This window comes from Salarias fasciatus, chromosome 11 (assembly GCF_902148845.1).
Source record: "Salarias fasciatus chromosome 11, fSalaFa1.1, whole genome shotgun sequence".
Taxonomy (NCBI): Eukaryota; Metazoa; Chordata; class Actinopteri; order Blenniiformes; family Blenniidae; genus Salarias; species Salarias fasciatus.
Window position 1 is genome coordinate 32,166,558 of NC_043755.1, and position 14,921 is coordinate 32,181,478.

At 46.1% G+C, this 14,921-nt stretch overlaps 1 protein-coding gene across 2 annotated transcripts in view; it reads right to left on the reverse strand.

Annotated features, from left to right (window-relative positions):
* Window positions 1–14,921, reverse strand: part of scap (SREBF chaperone) — a 33,808-nt gene that overhangs the window by 6,100 nt on the left and 12,787 nt on the right. For both annotated transcript variants that reach the window (XM_030102480.1, XM_030102479.1), the window contains exons 5-15: window positions 13,760–13,980; window positions 11,842–11,947; window positions 10,979–11,151; window positions 9,516–9,642; window positions 7,710–7,822; window positions 4,575–4,669; window positions 4,279–4,377; window positions 3,235–3,447; window positions 2,607–2,992; window positions 2,352–2,501; window positions 26–227 (exon numbers count right to left, since the gene is read on the reverse strand). In XM_030102480.1, the coding sequence (XP_029958340.1) occupies window positions 26–227; window positions 2,352–2,501; window positions 2,607–2,992; window positions 3,235–3,447; window positions 4,279–4,377; window positions 4,575–4,669; window positions 7,710–7,822; window positions 9,516–9,642; window positions 10,979–11,151; window positions 11,842–11,947; window positions 13,760–13,980 (1,885 nt within the window). The remainder of the gene's footprint in view (window positions 1–25; window positions 228–2,351; window positions 2,502–2,606; window positions 2,993–3,234; window positions 3,448–4,278; window positions 4,378–4,574; window positions 4,670–7,709; window positions 7,823–9,515; window positions 9,643–10,978; window positions 11,152–11,841; window positions 11,948–13,759; window positions 13,981–14,921) is intronic.

Below are 14,921 nucleotides of genomic sequence, written 5' to 3' on the forward strand. Positions count from 1 at the left end.
CACCCCCCCCATACTGCCGCCGTACCATGCTGTGGCCCCGCAGCAGCAGCGGCGAGATCTCGCTGACGGGCGGCGAGTAGCCGTAGTCGTCGCAGGGCAGCTCGCCTCGCCGCCGCCGCCCGTGCGTCACGCCGTTCTGCCCGTAGTTCCGAGGGCAGAGGACCCGATAGAGGCAGAAGAGGAGGAGGACCAGCAGGACGCCGGCGGCCAGGCCCAGAGCCGCGACCCTGCAGGAGGAAGACCGCAGACACACCCAGGTCAGGAAACCAGGAAGCCACCAGGGGGCGCGGCGCTCCAGGTACCGTTTCTGCAGCTTCGCCACAGAACGCAGCAACACGTTTAACAGTCGGTGCAAATTTCACCGTTCAGCTTCTCCACACAGCTGTGCTGAGTGAAGCGAACGATGCACCGCAGGACAAACATCTGTCGAAAACCACTGTCCTGGAACAATCTGAAGCCAGAACAGGAGCACGGCGTGACACATCCGCCTGCTCTGCTGCCGACTGAGGAATCTGGCACAACTGTGACGATGAGATCTGCCACAGGAGCGTGAGAGCTCAGAGAGAGAGAAAGACACTCCACTTTGAGTTACGTAAGGTTGATTTAAACATGAGCATCAGTTCAGGTTGTGTCAGACTGAAGCGAATTTGTTTAAATAAGTTTTGAAGTCTTGCTAACTGCATCATTTTCTGCCGTTTCCATTGAAACGGACACCGTTTTCAAAATGTTTCCCTGGAAAACTGAAACTCTTCTCATATTAATAATACACACACAAAAAGTGTTTTCACTACAAACGTCATGTAAACAGGATCTAAAATATCAGACATGAATCAACCAACCGATCGGAGGCCAGAAAACCCCCTGAATAAGTTTGTACAAAGATCCGGGCGCTAACCTGATGAGTGAGTTGATCTGTTCAAACTGCCGGACTTCAGTGGTTCGTTCTTCAATGAAAACTGACTTGAGCATCAGAATCACTCATCAGAACTCTTTGTTCTCTCCAAGGTGCAAACTGTTCACAATCACTAACTGGACAACAAGCCCGTTTTCCCATTTTCCTGGCATGTTTTCACTGGAATCCGGTGGCAGCTGTTCAGCTGAATCACATCACATTTAACCCGCTGAAGAACTTAATGTGTCACTCAGCTGTTTGAAAAGCTAAAGCAACCTTCTCTGCCTGGAATCTTACTTGCGGTGATAATTATAACAACAGGTCCGTACGGAGCAAACACACACAACTCAAGGTGTGATCGCAATAAACTGATAAACAATGTTTGTCACAGATGAAAAAGATCAGATCAGCAAAAAGGCTAAAAAATAGTCAGCTTATAGAATTAGTCCAGGAAAATGTCAAAGAAACGTAACATTTATGGATCTACTTACATTTACTTGACACACAATTTAGTCTATAAATAAAGTAAAAAGTCTTGAAAACTGGATTTTGGAGAAACTAAGACGTTAAAATTCTTTGTCCAGCAGCACTTGGCATGTGGTTGAATTTTCAGTTTTACTTCCAGAGTAGTTTACTTTTGGAGACTTTCGATGAAGTTTATGAACATGTCATCACGTGACAGCGTGGGGAAGAGAGAGAGAGAGAGAGGGAGGGAGAGAGAGAGGGAGGGAGAGAGAGACACAGAGACAGAGAGTGAGTGAGTGAGCGAGCGAGCGAGCGAGCGAGGAGAGCGCAGTCTGGCAGTATTTTGGTTTCGAGCTAACGAGCAGGGAGAGCCGTTGATACTGACGAGGCAATTGGTAAATTGTGCAATACCAAGGTGATGTGAGAGATGGAAACACTTGTGACCTAAGGTCAGATCTCCAAATATTTTTTTTGTTCGGGTTGTGATTTCAACTGAATTGATGTGTGCGTGGCACATTCTGCGCAAAAACAGTTCTGAATGGTTATGTTCATTTAGTTGTTTGTTGTAAAGTTATTAATATTGTGCCCATTATGTTGTTATTGTTTCAGTATTAGTGTTTGGTATTCAGTTTCTTAACGATGTAGGGACAAGCCAACAGTTTGGTGATGCTGTCTGAGCCTTAAGTCCTACTTTTTAATCAGTCACATTAATACCGTACACCGGGGTAAAATGTGGAGACAGTGTGGCCCAACCCTCGTCTGTTTCAGCTTTCTGTGAGGAATCCATGGTGCGATCAACTTGTAAAAATTGTATTATTGTTGTGAAAAGTTGATTTTTTTTTTTTTTTTTTAACTACCCTGAGATCAGTTTCAGTAGTTTCAGGTATGAAGCAGCAGAGCGTGGAAAGAACATCGATGGATCCTTTTTCTAACCCTGATCCACATGAACAGAACCCAGCCAGTGGCGGTCTGGAGGAGCGTTCTCAGTACTGACTTGTAGAGCGTGAGGTCCGTCTGGAAGTCAGCAGAAACCTTGGGGATGGGCGGAGGGGGGTGCCGGGTGTCCTGGGGGTGCCGAGTCTCGATGGCCTCCTGGGGGCTGAGGTGGACGGTGACGGGAATGACGGGCAGGATGCTGATGTACCTGAACACGTAGAGCGAGAGACGGGGGGGGGGGGGGGGGGGGGGGGGGGTCATCAGAGCGCAGTTCAGCGATAATCAGGGATGTATTCCGACTTCCTGCTCTCACCGCTTTGCCAGAGTGATGTTGTAGTAGCTGAAGAGCGACGGCCAGTGCCTGAAGGACAGCCTCCTCCAGCCCTCCTCGTCCTCCGCCCCCCAGCTGATCTGCGGCACGGCGGGCGGGGCCTGAGGCAGAGGCCCCGCCCCGGCCGGGTCGTGGTGCCCCTGCGACTGGTTCTCCGGCAGGGGGGTGGGATCGGGCGCGGGGGGGAGGCTCAGGGTGCTGGTGGGATCCCCGCCTCGGAACACCGGGGCCACGCCCAGGTGGGGGGGCAGGACGGCTCCCGCGGGGTCTCCCAGGGGGCTTTGCTCCGACACCTGCGCCGCCAGGTAGGTGCGGATCCCGGCCGGGTCGGTGTAGACGAGGATGCCGATCCAGATGACCGTACCGGCCTGGAGAAAACAGGAAGCAGCTGATAGAACCAATACCGCCAACAAAAACAAACCAAAATACCAGATTTTAAAAAGCTCCTGAAAAATAAACATTTCATATTAGAATGAAAAAAGTTTAATAAAAATAACTCATGTAAAAATGTCTCCACATGGACTAAAATGTCTAAACCACATATTTTGAAGGTAAAGAGTAAAATCTTCCCACAGCAGTTTTCTGAACGCAGCCATCCAGCAGGCCTCACCATGATGATGCGCTGCGCCAGGCGCGTTCGAGCCAGGAAGTAAACCACTCGCAGCCTCTTGGGGAGCCGCAGGTTCCGGAAGGCCGGCGTCTGCAGGGTGATGGTGTGGGGGGACGGCCGCGGGGGAGGGGGCACCTCCCGCGGGCGCAGCGGACCCGGTTTGGCCGGGGGGAGGCCCGCTTCGGCCGGCAGGCGGCGGTTCAGGTCGGCCAGCTGAGGACGGAGTTATTCAGATTCACTTTCAAGTTTTGAAAGGTTAAAATGAAGCAGATCCTATTGAGGCTTTTAAATTACAAACCTTTTTACATCGTCATTTATTGTGTTTTGTTTTTAGCACTTTGAGAATCACCTGCTCTGTCAAGACTTAAGGGGAAATGTATGAGCTACTAAACCAGTTGCATCATTCTGCACAGTATAATTAATAATATATTAGACAGGAACAGCATTATAACATTAATATTAGTAAGAATTTTGAGTTCAGGGATTGAACTGCATCAGATTAAACTTCCTAATCCTTTTCAGTACTACAGAATTAGAATCTATATCAATTTATAGTCAAACTGTTTTCAGTGTTTGCATGAAATTAATAACTAAAATTTAATTAAGTACGACCTTATTGGTCAAGTAATTACCCAATCAATCACCTACCTGACAGCAGCATTTTCTTTCTCACTTCATTAAGACCATAATTATTACTGATTTCATCTTATTGGAGACAAAAACAAGATTTATACTCAGCTTTATTGTGTTGTGATTGAACATTTAAACTGTTTTCAAACATTTCCAAGTTGACCTACTTTTAATAATCTGTCCTGATATAATATTCTTTGGATTAAAGGTTCACGGGCCTCATTTGGGTGTAAATATAATATGTGGGGCTTATGGAGCTACGCTGAGCAGGGATTAGGCATATATTAGCTAAACATAAGAGAAAGTTCGTGGAGCGTACGTGAAAGAAAGAACGAGCAGTACGAGAGTAAGAGGTTTTCAGTAAGATGTTCGCGTGTGTGTGTGTGTGTGTGTGTGTGTGTGTGTGTCTCTCACCTCCATGCGTCGGATATCTATGGACAGCACTGTGGTGAAGAAAAACATCTGCAGGAAGAAGTCGGACACCAGGCCCACGACGGCGAAAAGACAAAACTCCTGCAGGAAGGTCAGAGGTCACAAACGTCAGCAGAAAATACTCATCAGATCATTTCTCGCTGTATTATTTATGATCATTATCAGGCTCAGAGAGACGCAGATCAGCAGTCATCCACCGCTACATGAATATTAAAGGGCTGTGTACTTGATCCAGGTTCAGAGTAATAAATCAGAACATTGAAGTGTGTTTCAGGGACCTGGATCGCCGGCACCAGGGTGAAATACCCGATGAGGATGATGCAAAGCTCCGTAGCCATGTTCTTCATGATAGACCAGCTCTCATTACTGAGGCCTGCGGAGGGAAACGCCAGGTTTTAGGTTTTAAATCAAGGTAGAAATGTGACAATCGGCTCACAATGGAACAGCTCCCAGAAGGCGAACAAGGTGGTAAACAGACACAGATATCGGTCATCACCACAAAGACATGAATGATTTCCCACTGTGACATGCACACACGCGTCCGGACGTCCTGATCCAATGTGGACAGCACCAAGTCATTTTTCACAGAACTCCTCAAAACACAGATCACCTGATCATTTAAAAAAAAAAAAAAAAAAAAAAAAAAAAAGCACAGCTTTGGAACTAGACTGGGTAAATAGATCTGAAAAAAAAGCAATAATTCTGTATATTTTACTTTTTAAACTGAAACCAAGTTGGTGATTTGTGTCATATTAAAGGTGCATTAAAGGTTGTATTAAAGGTTGTATAGAGGATTTTCCATGGAGAGAGAAATCCAGTGACAGTTAGTCCTTTTCGAAATGCTGTGCATGCCTGACCCACACCCCCTCCCCCCCTGCTCTCTACGGAGGAACGCCTCCTCCTTACGCAGAAAGTGCGTGGTGTGCGAGCTGAGTAGCATGTAGCATCTTAGCATCATAGCGCTAACACATCAAAGTCAAAGTCTCCCATGCTAAGTGCGTAGGGCGGCGCCGATCTCCGAGTCGTAACCCCAGGCCACACAGCTACTGTGAGTAGTAGTGGAAGCTACAGTGGGGGGGTTAGTCCTCTGGTAGCTCTGTGTGTTCGACTCCCTACCCCATTCTATATATGCCGAGCACCTGGCTAGAAGGCAGTAGGCTAACACATAGCTACCAACATGTCCTTTTGAACAACACAAAACACGGTGAATGAGTAAAATCCTGCACTTGCGCCAAATCCAGTCCCTGAGCCGTCCCTGGTCTCAGTGGATCAGAGGAGGACGGGGAGGTTTGTGTGGAGCTGCAGGACCGGAGCAGACGCTCGGAGCTCACAGCTGATCTGTGTGGCTGCAGCAGGCTAAACAAACCTCCTCTCACTCTCCGGACTTTTTCATACAAGTCTCGTTTTAAGATTAAAACATACATTGTTTGTGGCAATTGTCTCAAGTCTACAGGTGAAAAGGTAAACTGAAATGAAACTGATGATAGCGGCAGCAGAGCCTGGCATGGGGGGAGCGGGGTGGAGCGGGTGGGGGAGGGGGGTACGAAAACGGCATAGGAGCGGCATAGGAGCATGACAGTTACGCTAAAAATGTAGAGAGGTTGATTGACACGTTAGAAAACCAACAGATAACGAGGCTACCTCGTTATTGATTGGCTAAAGTAATGTTGGTTTTACAACCTCCAGAGTTGATTAATTTTTATTTTCTCTTTTCTTGATCACGATAAAAACAAGGCTGCTACAGCTTAGTAACGCCATTTTTTAGCTTTAATTCATTTTTGTTAGTAATAAAGATCTTCTATACAACCTTTAAGGAGTTTTTCAACTTTAAAAATACTTATTTTCCACCATAAATATGTTACAGATATTCAATGATGTGTACATTGTGCCCTGACATATTCATTACAAGTACCGCTAACAGCGTTAAATTGTCACTTGAAAGTTGCAGTGCCGGTCCGGCACCAGAATTTTTTGGGGGAGAATTTGAAAGGAATGACGTAATGCACGCTCCGGCTGGCTTGATGGAGTTCAGTTTTGTTTTGTCCGCCGTTACTCCGCCAGAGGCTTAGTGAGCAACAACTGAGCAGGAGCTTCCAGAAAGTAAGAACAGACTGGCTTCTAGCACTGCCACAGCTCCACACAGACTCCACCAGGGAAAAGAAACTTAAATCTTACTCGAGCGCTACTAAACGAGCGAGGAAGGAGTCCCCCTCTTCCGTGCACGCAAGACGCAGGGACAAGTTTTTCACTAAGCTGCATTACGCCCAAGGCCTGCAGGGGGCGATGTTTCGCATAAAACATGCAAACTCCTTAATGCACCTTTAAAGGAATACTCCGAAGATTTTGGACCCACGCCCTATCCCGATCATTTACAAGTGAGATAAGCTCATAAATACCTTTGTGCCCGTTAGTCCAGTGCCTGGCTAACAGCTGTTAGCATCGTAGTTAGCTTAGCTCAACTACGGCAGGTGAAGTGGAGACAGAGCCAGACTGAGAAAGTGGACAAAATACTCCTTTCAGTGGTCCAGGGGACGGCGTATTAGCACGCGAAGTAAATCCGAATGGTTATGAAGCATTTTAAAAGACGTGTTTTCTTTTCAATCCCTTAAAATAATGTTTTGATCCACACAGACCTGCCCATGCGCAGTGCTCCGCTGAAGGATATACCGGAGCACAGCAGTAGAAGCATAGACTCAGCCGCTGCGCGCCTGGTATATCCTTCCGCAGCGCACTATGCTTTCTGCAGATCTGTGTGTGTCAAAACGCTATTTTAAAAAGTTTTATAACCATTCGGATTTACTTCACGTGCTAATACGCCGTCCCCTGGACCACTGGAAGGAGGATTTTGTCCACTTTCTCCACTTCACCTGCCGTAGTTGAGCTAAGCTAACTACGATGCTAACAGCTGTTAGCCAGGCACTGGACGAACGGACACAAAAAAGGTATTCATGAGCTTATCTCACTTTGTAAACGATAGGGATAGGGCGTGGAGGAAGGGCTTCAGCAGGCGACCACAGTTTCTCTGTATTTTGTAATTTGGTGATGTGTTAACTACATATTCACAAACTGTGTGAATAATCTCCAATAAAAGTGAATTTGTAAAAAAGGATTCCCGGCCCTTCCTTTGAGGAGACCGACATGCTCATATCTTTAAGACATTCGTCCCGGCTGATCAGGAGTGGCGGAGCGGCCGGGGTCGTCCGGGGCCGCGCCGTTCACATCATATCAGGCCGCCATGTGCGCCGATAACAATCACGTCTGTGTGGTCGGCTTCGGAGCTCGCATTCTTCAGAAGCTCCGGGGCGTCTTTGTTCTTCCTTTGTGGAAGTCAGCAGTCGTCAAATAATTCCCACATGCCAAAAAAAAAAAAGAAAAAAAGAGGAGGAGTCTGGTGCGGCCCGCTGTGAGCCTACCCTGAGCGATGCGAAGTTTGACCTCCAGGTCGACGGGAGTGGAAACCACAGACTTGGTGAGGACGAGGACGTTCTCCAGGCCGATGACCACCACCAGGTAGGGGAAGATCTCACTGCAGGGAGAAGACGGAAACAAGCTCAGCGGGAACGAACGGTGGGGAGGGAAAGAAAATGATGTGTTGACACTAGAGGGCGCTGTTGGGTTTTTTCCCTGTAATGAAACAAAACTTAAAAAAATGCAATGGGCATCGGGATGGACAGACAACGGACTACCGGTTTATCAGAAGGTTAAAACAAACTGAGGACCAAACGGTTCCGGTGAAACCGTACTGCTCTCAGATTGGTGTTTCCACAGCAACAAAACACTGAAAACGATACAGTAAACGTCAAGGACGCTGTTGGTCGTCTTTGTAATTAAATCACACACAAGTGCTTAGAGCGACTGCAAGAAACATGAACAGGGAGAGCAAAGAAAGGCTGAGACGACTCAAATATAAAACTATTACATTCACAGAAAGTTGTCTTTTCCCATCGTTTCCATGGAGATGGAGCCCGGGCGTTTTCAGTGGCTCTGATCACCGTTGTGTAAATGGATCCTCGAAATGCAACAGAGGTTTTCAGATTTCACTTAACATTGTGGCGTCCCGAGCCTAAATATCAATAACTCAACTGTGGTTTAAAGCACATTTTATCAATATTCTGCATTTGCACTATTTTTTCCCGTGTGTATTTTCATATTTATGTTCGCAATTACTTCTAATATACTTTTTTTGTGTTCAGTCTGCGTGTCTGTGTGTACTGCTGCAGACAACACACTGAATTTCTCCACTATGAGATAAAGGCATAAACCTTCTTTTCCCACTTCCAAGAATTCTTTTTTTTTTTTGTGGCTATTTTCTTTTGAGGAGAGCTGCCAAAATAAACCAATAATCATCCACGATAAACAACGCCTGTCAATATTGAACAGGCGCCTGCAGGATCTGCCCAGTCACACTCCTTTACAGGTGTGGAGAAGCCGGCGCTCCACGTCGGGGCAGAACTGGGTCACGGAGGAGTCGCCGGCGCTGCTCCGGTTAGCGCCGCGCGGCCGCCGTATGCCTGACCCCGTGCACGCCGCCGGCGAAACGTGTCGCTCGATGGAAGCACGGCCCACGGCGACCCTGCGTGGACTGCGGCCAGTGGTTGGCCGGCAGGGGAGGGGGGGGGCACTGTCACGCCACGACGTCTGCTTTCCAGCAATCCTCAGTTGATTGGACGGCCGCTGAATGTCAACAGTGGCACGTCTCCGCCCTCTCCAAACAGGACCGGGCCACTTCCTCCACAGTCAGACTTCTTATCAGAGCCCACGATAACCCACTTTTCTCCTCTTCCTGATGTAAACATTTACGCAAGCCCAAGTCACATCAATAGAGACGAAGTGAGAAGGACAAACATTGGGAATGCACGCTCTCCAGTGAGTCAGCTGTCCTCGTCTTTCTATGAAGGTAAGAGATAAAGAGCCTGACAACCGTCAAGGACGGTAAACACAGTGAATATCTGATAGCGACCTCAGGAAACACCGCTTCAATAATCTCAGTAACATACAGTAGATAGAACTGTGTAAACATAAACAAGCTTTAAACCAAACCAAATAAAAGAAAAAAAAAAAGATTAAAAATAACTACCGTAAAATATGAGATACAGAGGCTGAATCGGTGATTCTACAGGCTGCTGGACTAAAACATTCTCTTCTGGAATCCATTATTTCTGTTGTGAGGGTTCAGTAGAAAGAGAAGTGTGGCGTTCCGGACGCCGTGTGGCTCCTACCCTCCGTTCAGTGTGGGAGTGAGGCCGAACAGGGTGCAGAGGCCGACCGACATGAGCAGCGAGCTGAGGACGGTCACCACGGCCGCCAGCGCCAGGCCCCACTTCGACTTCACCATGTCGATCTTACCTGCAAACACACGGGGGGGGGGGGGGGGGGTTCACACACTCATGGTTAACAAAAGAGACAACTTAAGATACATGCTTCATCACAGTTTCCTTCTGAAATTGATATTTTTAATATTCAACAGAAAAGTTCTCGTTTTTTTTAAACATGTAGAAATTCTAAAGTCCTTCATTCCCTCTGCTATCAGGCTTCCAAACACTCATCACACACACTTTGAAGGACTGTAAATGATCTTTAATTGATCTGATCTGGAGGACGCGCCGTTTTTCTTCTGTTATTTACAGTTTAGTTTTTTTTATTATTGTTTTATACTGCTTCGGTTTTATTTTATGTGCTTCATCTCTTATCGTATCTGGTTTTATTACACTGTTCAGACGTCTCCCTCTGCCTCATGTGTAAATCGTATTATTTATTATTTGAGTTGTGTAATGAAGTGGGAGTTTGCGAATGAAAAATCAGGGTGGCAAAAATCAAGTTTCCTGAACTGAGAAAATGAATATTTGAGCAAAACCAAACAAAAACTCTTGAAAGTGACTATAATCTCAACATAGACAGTTATCTTTCATGGCAGCATCGCCGATATCTCAGATCGGCTCTGTTCTGTCCGCTACTCTTAAGAGATTTGTTTAAAAAAAAAGTTTGAAATCCCTGCTTCAACGTAGGAGCAAATGATCAAAACGGATAAAATTCTAATTACAAGGTTGAGATGGTTTGTTTTTTTATTGGTCTTAGACATTTAAAGACTTAGACAATGAAATAGAAGTTTTAAGCATATGTTATGTTCATGAAACAGTATTAAGATTATAAAGGACTGAGGTGCTTTTTCAATTTAAAAGTTTTTGGAATGAACGTTTTTTTTCTTCAGTACATCTGCACACTGCAGAGAAGCAGCTGCTTCAGGTTTTAATTCATTAATACTGAAGAAACGTATCTGATCACTATGTGAAAAACAAACAGAAGCATATTTTCTTCAAAAACTGACTTTCAATCAAAACTGTGGCTTTGGATGAAATGAAGACGCTGAATAATGCTGTATAATAAGACCTTCAGACAGTCTAAACCGGAGTGAAGTATTAATCCTGAACGTCGGTCGGCTCCTCAGCAGGAGTGTGAACGTTCATGGCGAGTCGAGTCGCTGAGGGTTTCAGAGTTCTTACAGCGGAGTGCAATGTTCCGGCGTGAGGATAATCCCCGCGGCAGACGGGAACAACCTTGGCACACGGGCACACGTGTGCACACACACACACACGCGCACACAAGCACAACAGGCATCGGCGCCACTCTCTGGCTCCGGTGAAATATTAACCGCAGGGCGGTGGAGGTGGAGGTGGAAACTCACGCGTGGAGAAGTAGATGTAGGCGAACAGGATGATGTAGGTGGTGACGAGGGGGATGAGCTCGGCGACGCCGATCTCCTCCTTGAAGTGCACGTGGACCATGTGGTCGTCTCTCAGGCTGCAGTTGGCCGAGGGGTGGAGGTGCTTCAGGCGAGCCCGCAGGCTGTTCAGGAACCTGCGGGGTCAAAACACTCGTTAGGATCCATCGCAGCACGAGAGCAAACAGCGAGCACCGCAGGAGGGCACAGCTCTTCAAAACAAAACCTGCAGGGAAGTTACTGTTTATCCACAGATCTCCCCTGGGGGGGGCAAGATCAGGAATGAACTGGGGGTCAAGGTCTTTTACAATTTAGTGAAATTCACTTTTTTTTTTTTTTTTTTTTTAATGAAATTGCAGCGTCATTGAGATAAATGAACATTGAAAGCTTTACTTCAAGGTTCAACATCTTTGTAATTTTCATGCTTTCAGATATAAACAGACTGTTTCTGAGAACCAGCAAACACTGTATACATAAATGCAACAGTAAAATATTGAATATTAATATTCCCTGCTGCTTCTTGTTCCTTTTTAATTTTGTTTTCATTCCGGTAATGTTTATTGATGGCAGGATTTCCCATCAGGCCTCTGGACTTCCTTCCTCTCCTGCACAGTTTGGTTTGATCTTGTAAATCTGTAAATCTATATTCTTATTTTGTGCAGAACCCCTACAGCTCACCGATACTGTATTTGGAAGCCGAGCGCTTTAAGACCCACTTTATGAGAGATCTCTCTCTAACTTTCTAGAGGCAGTTGTAAAAAACACATTAGATATTAATGATGCGTCATAAAAATGAGTTAAAAGGTGTAAAACCGGCCCCGACCGACCTGGCGTCGTAGCTGGACAGCACCACGGTGATGGTGTACGTCACCACCCTCTTCCTGTTGTAGTGACTGACTCCTGTGTACTTCCCAGGAACGCCGAACAACAGGTCTGAAACACACCACAACCAGGAGACTCCAAACTTCAGCTGAGAAACCAGACAGAGCAGTCGTGCACGAGCACAACAGAGTGACAACGGTGTCTTCAAAGGTTGGTCTGTCCTACAGCGACGGGCGTTTCTGGACAAACTGCAGCCGTGTCTCAGTTCATTCAAATGAACCCTGCTGAAGAGACGCCGTTCGTTTTCCTGACATGTTTACAAATTCAATCGTGTGGATTAAAAGGAAATTGATATTTTCCAACAGAAGTGAAATTTTGACCCTCGGGTTGAATATATCCCACAGTCGGCGCGCTCCTCCGTCAGCTCAGCACCAACAGGCGCCGGCCTGAGCTCCTCCGCCTTAAATCGGCCGAGCTGGGAGGCGACGCGAGATGCTGAGCCGGGGGAGGGCGGCCGGTTCACTGTGTCAGTGGGTAAAGTTGGAAGAACAGAACGGCCCACAGAGTGAGGCTGCTTGTACCGAGTTAACAGGAAAGCTGCTTAGTTTGCCGATACAACTAATCCTGAATTCACTACATTTATACTCCAGCTGAAAGGTGCAACGCCGCTGCGGACCTGGAGGTCGGCTTTAGATGAGAATCACTCCCATCTCCTCACACACACACGTCAGGGAGGACAGGAAAATACCGGCTGAAATGAAGGATTTGAATGTTTATTGTCTCTTTAGCGCGCGTGTGTGTGTGTGCGTGTGTGTGTAAGTCCACCTGGATACGGGACAGCTGTGCAGCAGGAGGAATCAGGTAACCGGACGCTCTGCATCGTGTGTGTTTATATTCTGAAACACGAAACTGCTGCTGCAATGTAACAAAAACCTGAGAGTGTTTCCTCCTCTCGGCCTCCCACAGTCAGCTCTGATGTCTGTTTGCATTTCAAGCTTGTCCTAACTCGATTTTTACGTGTGAGATCAGCATCTTTTCAAGGTTTCTTCTTGTAAACAGAGCCAGTGTTTGATCAATGTGCTTTTCAGAGATCATCTCCTCCTCCTGCTACACTGGAGACTTTTTAAAGGACAAACTGTTCTGGATGGAGTATCTTCTTTAACCTTTTATTGTTGTTTTGGGACTGCTGCTGCTTTAAAGCTGAATCAAGCTGTGTGACACCCTTTTATTTTATTTTTTTAAGGAGTGGTGGGAAAAATGTTGCTCCAGCAGGGATGTAACAGGATAAAACAATCATAACTACATAACCGTCACCTGTGGCTCCTAAACCCTGAAAAAAACGTGCTGAAGTCGACAGGTTATTACAGTTGGTTGTTGAGAGAACTGCATTCTCACTTTCAGAAGAAAGTCAACTTGACAATAAGTAAATCATCCTTTGGTGTCTGGAGCATCAGTGCAATTTATTGCAATTAAAAATAGAGTAAATTTCTCCAGTCACATCTAACCTCGGTTTGTATCGGTACGCTCCAAACAGCTGGAGCAACCTTCAGGAGTACCAGAGACATGCCGACGGTATTAATAAGCTCAAACAAACTGAAAAGTCAAATCTTCAGTTTGACTTTCAAACTCTATATTAACGGTTTCACACTTTTAGCAGATTTTATTCTCATTTTCATTGTTGCATATAGACTATTGTTCATATATGTCTGCATGTTTTAGAAAAACTGATAGGTCACCTCAATTGAGGTTGTTTTCTTACTATTTTAGCTAATTTTAGAGACTTATTTGATAGAGGCATGTATCGATCACTGGATATTCACATGCATACTCAAGTTTATGTCTGCAGCAGTATTTCATTTAAAACTGTATTTTGTGATGGGATGGAGGCTGTCTGCACCGGGCCGTTGCCCTCGCCGCTCTCACCTCTCAGTGTGGCCGAGGTGTGCAGGCCTTTGGGCTCGTGCTTCTGGATGCTCTTCAGGATGTCGGGGTCCGAGTCGAACAGCTCCCGCTGGTTCTGCCAGTAGTTTCCCGGAGAGACGAGCAGGCAGCCGTGCTCCGGCAGCACCGACTGCATCCGCCGTAACCCCGGGAACAGGTCCGTCACCTGGAGACACAGCGTCTCCAGACTGCGAACGCCAGACCTGACGGGGCCAGGAGGAGGAGAGGTCAGAGCTCCGGAGGAGGAAAACCAGCGTTTCTATCAGAGCTGGTGCGTCACAGCTGCCAAACACAAAACCTTGTAGATTACGACTGACGGACGGCTGTTTGGAGGTCGTTTTATCCTCCTCGCTGTTCGAGTGTTTCTGTTTTTCACATTAACCTCCCTGAAAATGTGCTGCAGGAAAAAGACAAATGTGTTTTGACAAAACTTTGACAGTTACTTTGAGAAAAAAGGACATTATTCCTATAAAAGTCATGAGATGTTACTAAAAGCTCTATGAAGGAATGGAAAGGTTTCAGCTTCCACCTGAATCAGGAGTGTCAAATTCCAAGAACTCTCCACCTCAAAAACACAAATCTGTTAACTTTTTAACTTTGACTTTCTTGCATAATTAAGATTATTTGTAATTCAAAATATAAACAATATTTCTAAAAGCAAACTATATCTGAAACAAGAAGCAACAGCAGTTGAAGAGAAAGCGGCCCAGTTTAAATGGGTGTTTCTTTCAATCTGATTGAAAACAATCGAGTTAAACGCATTTGTATACATGGATGGCGCACAAAGCGATCCACGATCCGCCAGAGCCCCAGGTGAAGTAGATTATACGGTGTTCTACGACATGCAGAACTTTCAGGTCTTTAGCTTTGCAGCCAGCAGTCCTCACTATCGTAGAGAATGCCGCAGTTCGCCTTCTCACTGACAAAAGAAAAACATCAAACCAATTTTAGCCTCTTTCCACTAACTGATTTTAAGACGAAGATCCTTTTCAAAGCCTGCTATAGATCGATCTCACGCTGCACTGTGGATCATCAGAAGAGGCTGGCAGCAGCTCCTCCTCCTCCTGCTTACTATTGAGCTTTTTATCATTTTGTTTCCTTTTTCTATTTATCATTAATAAAATTCCCCACTGTGGGCCAAATA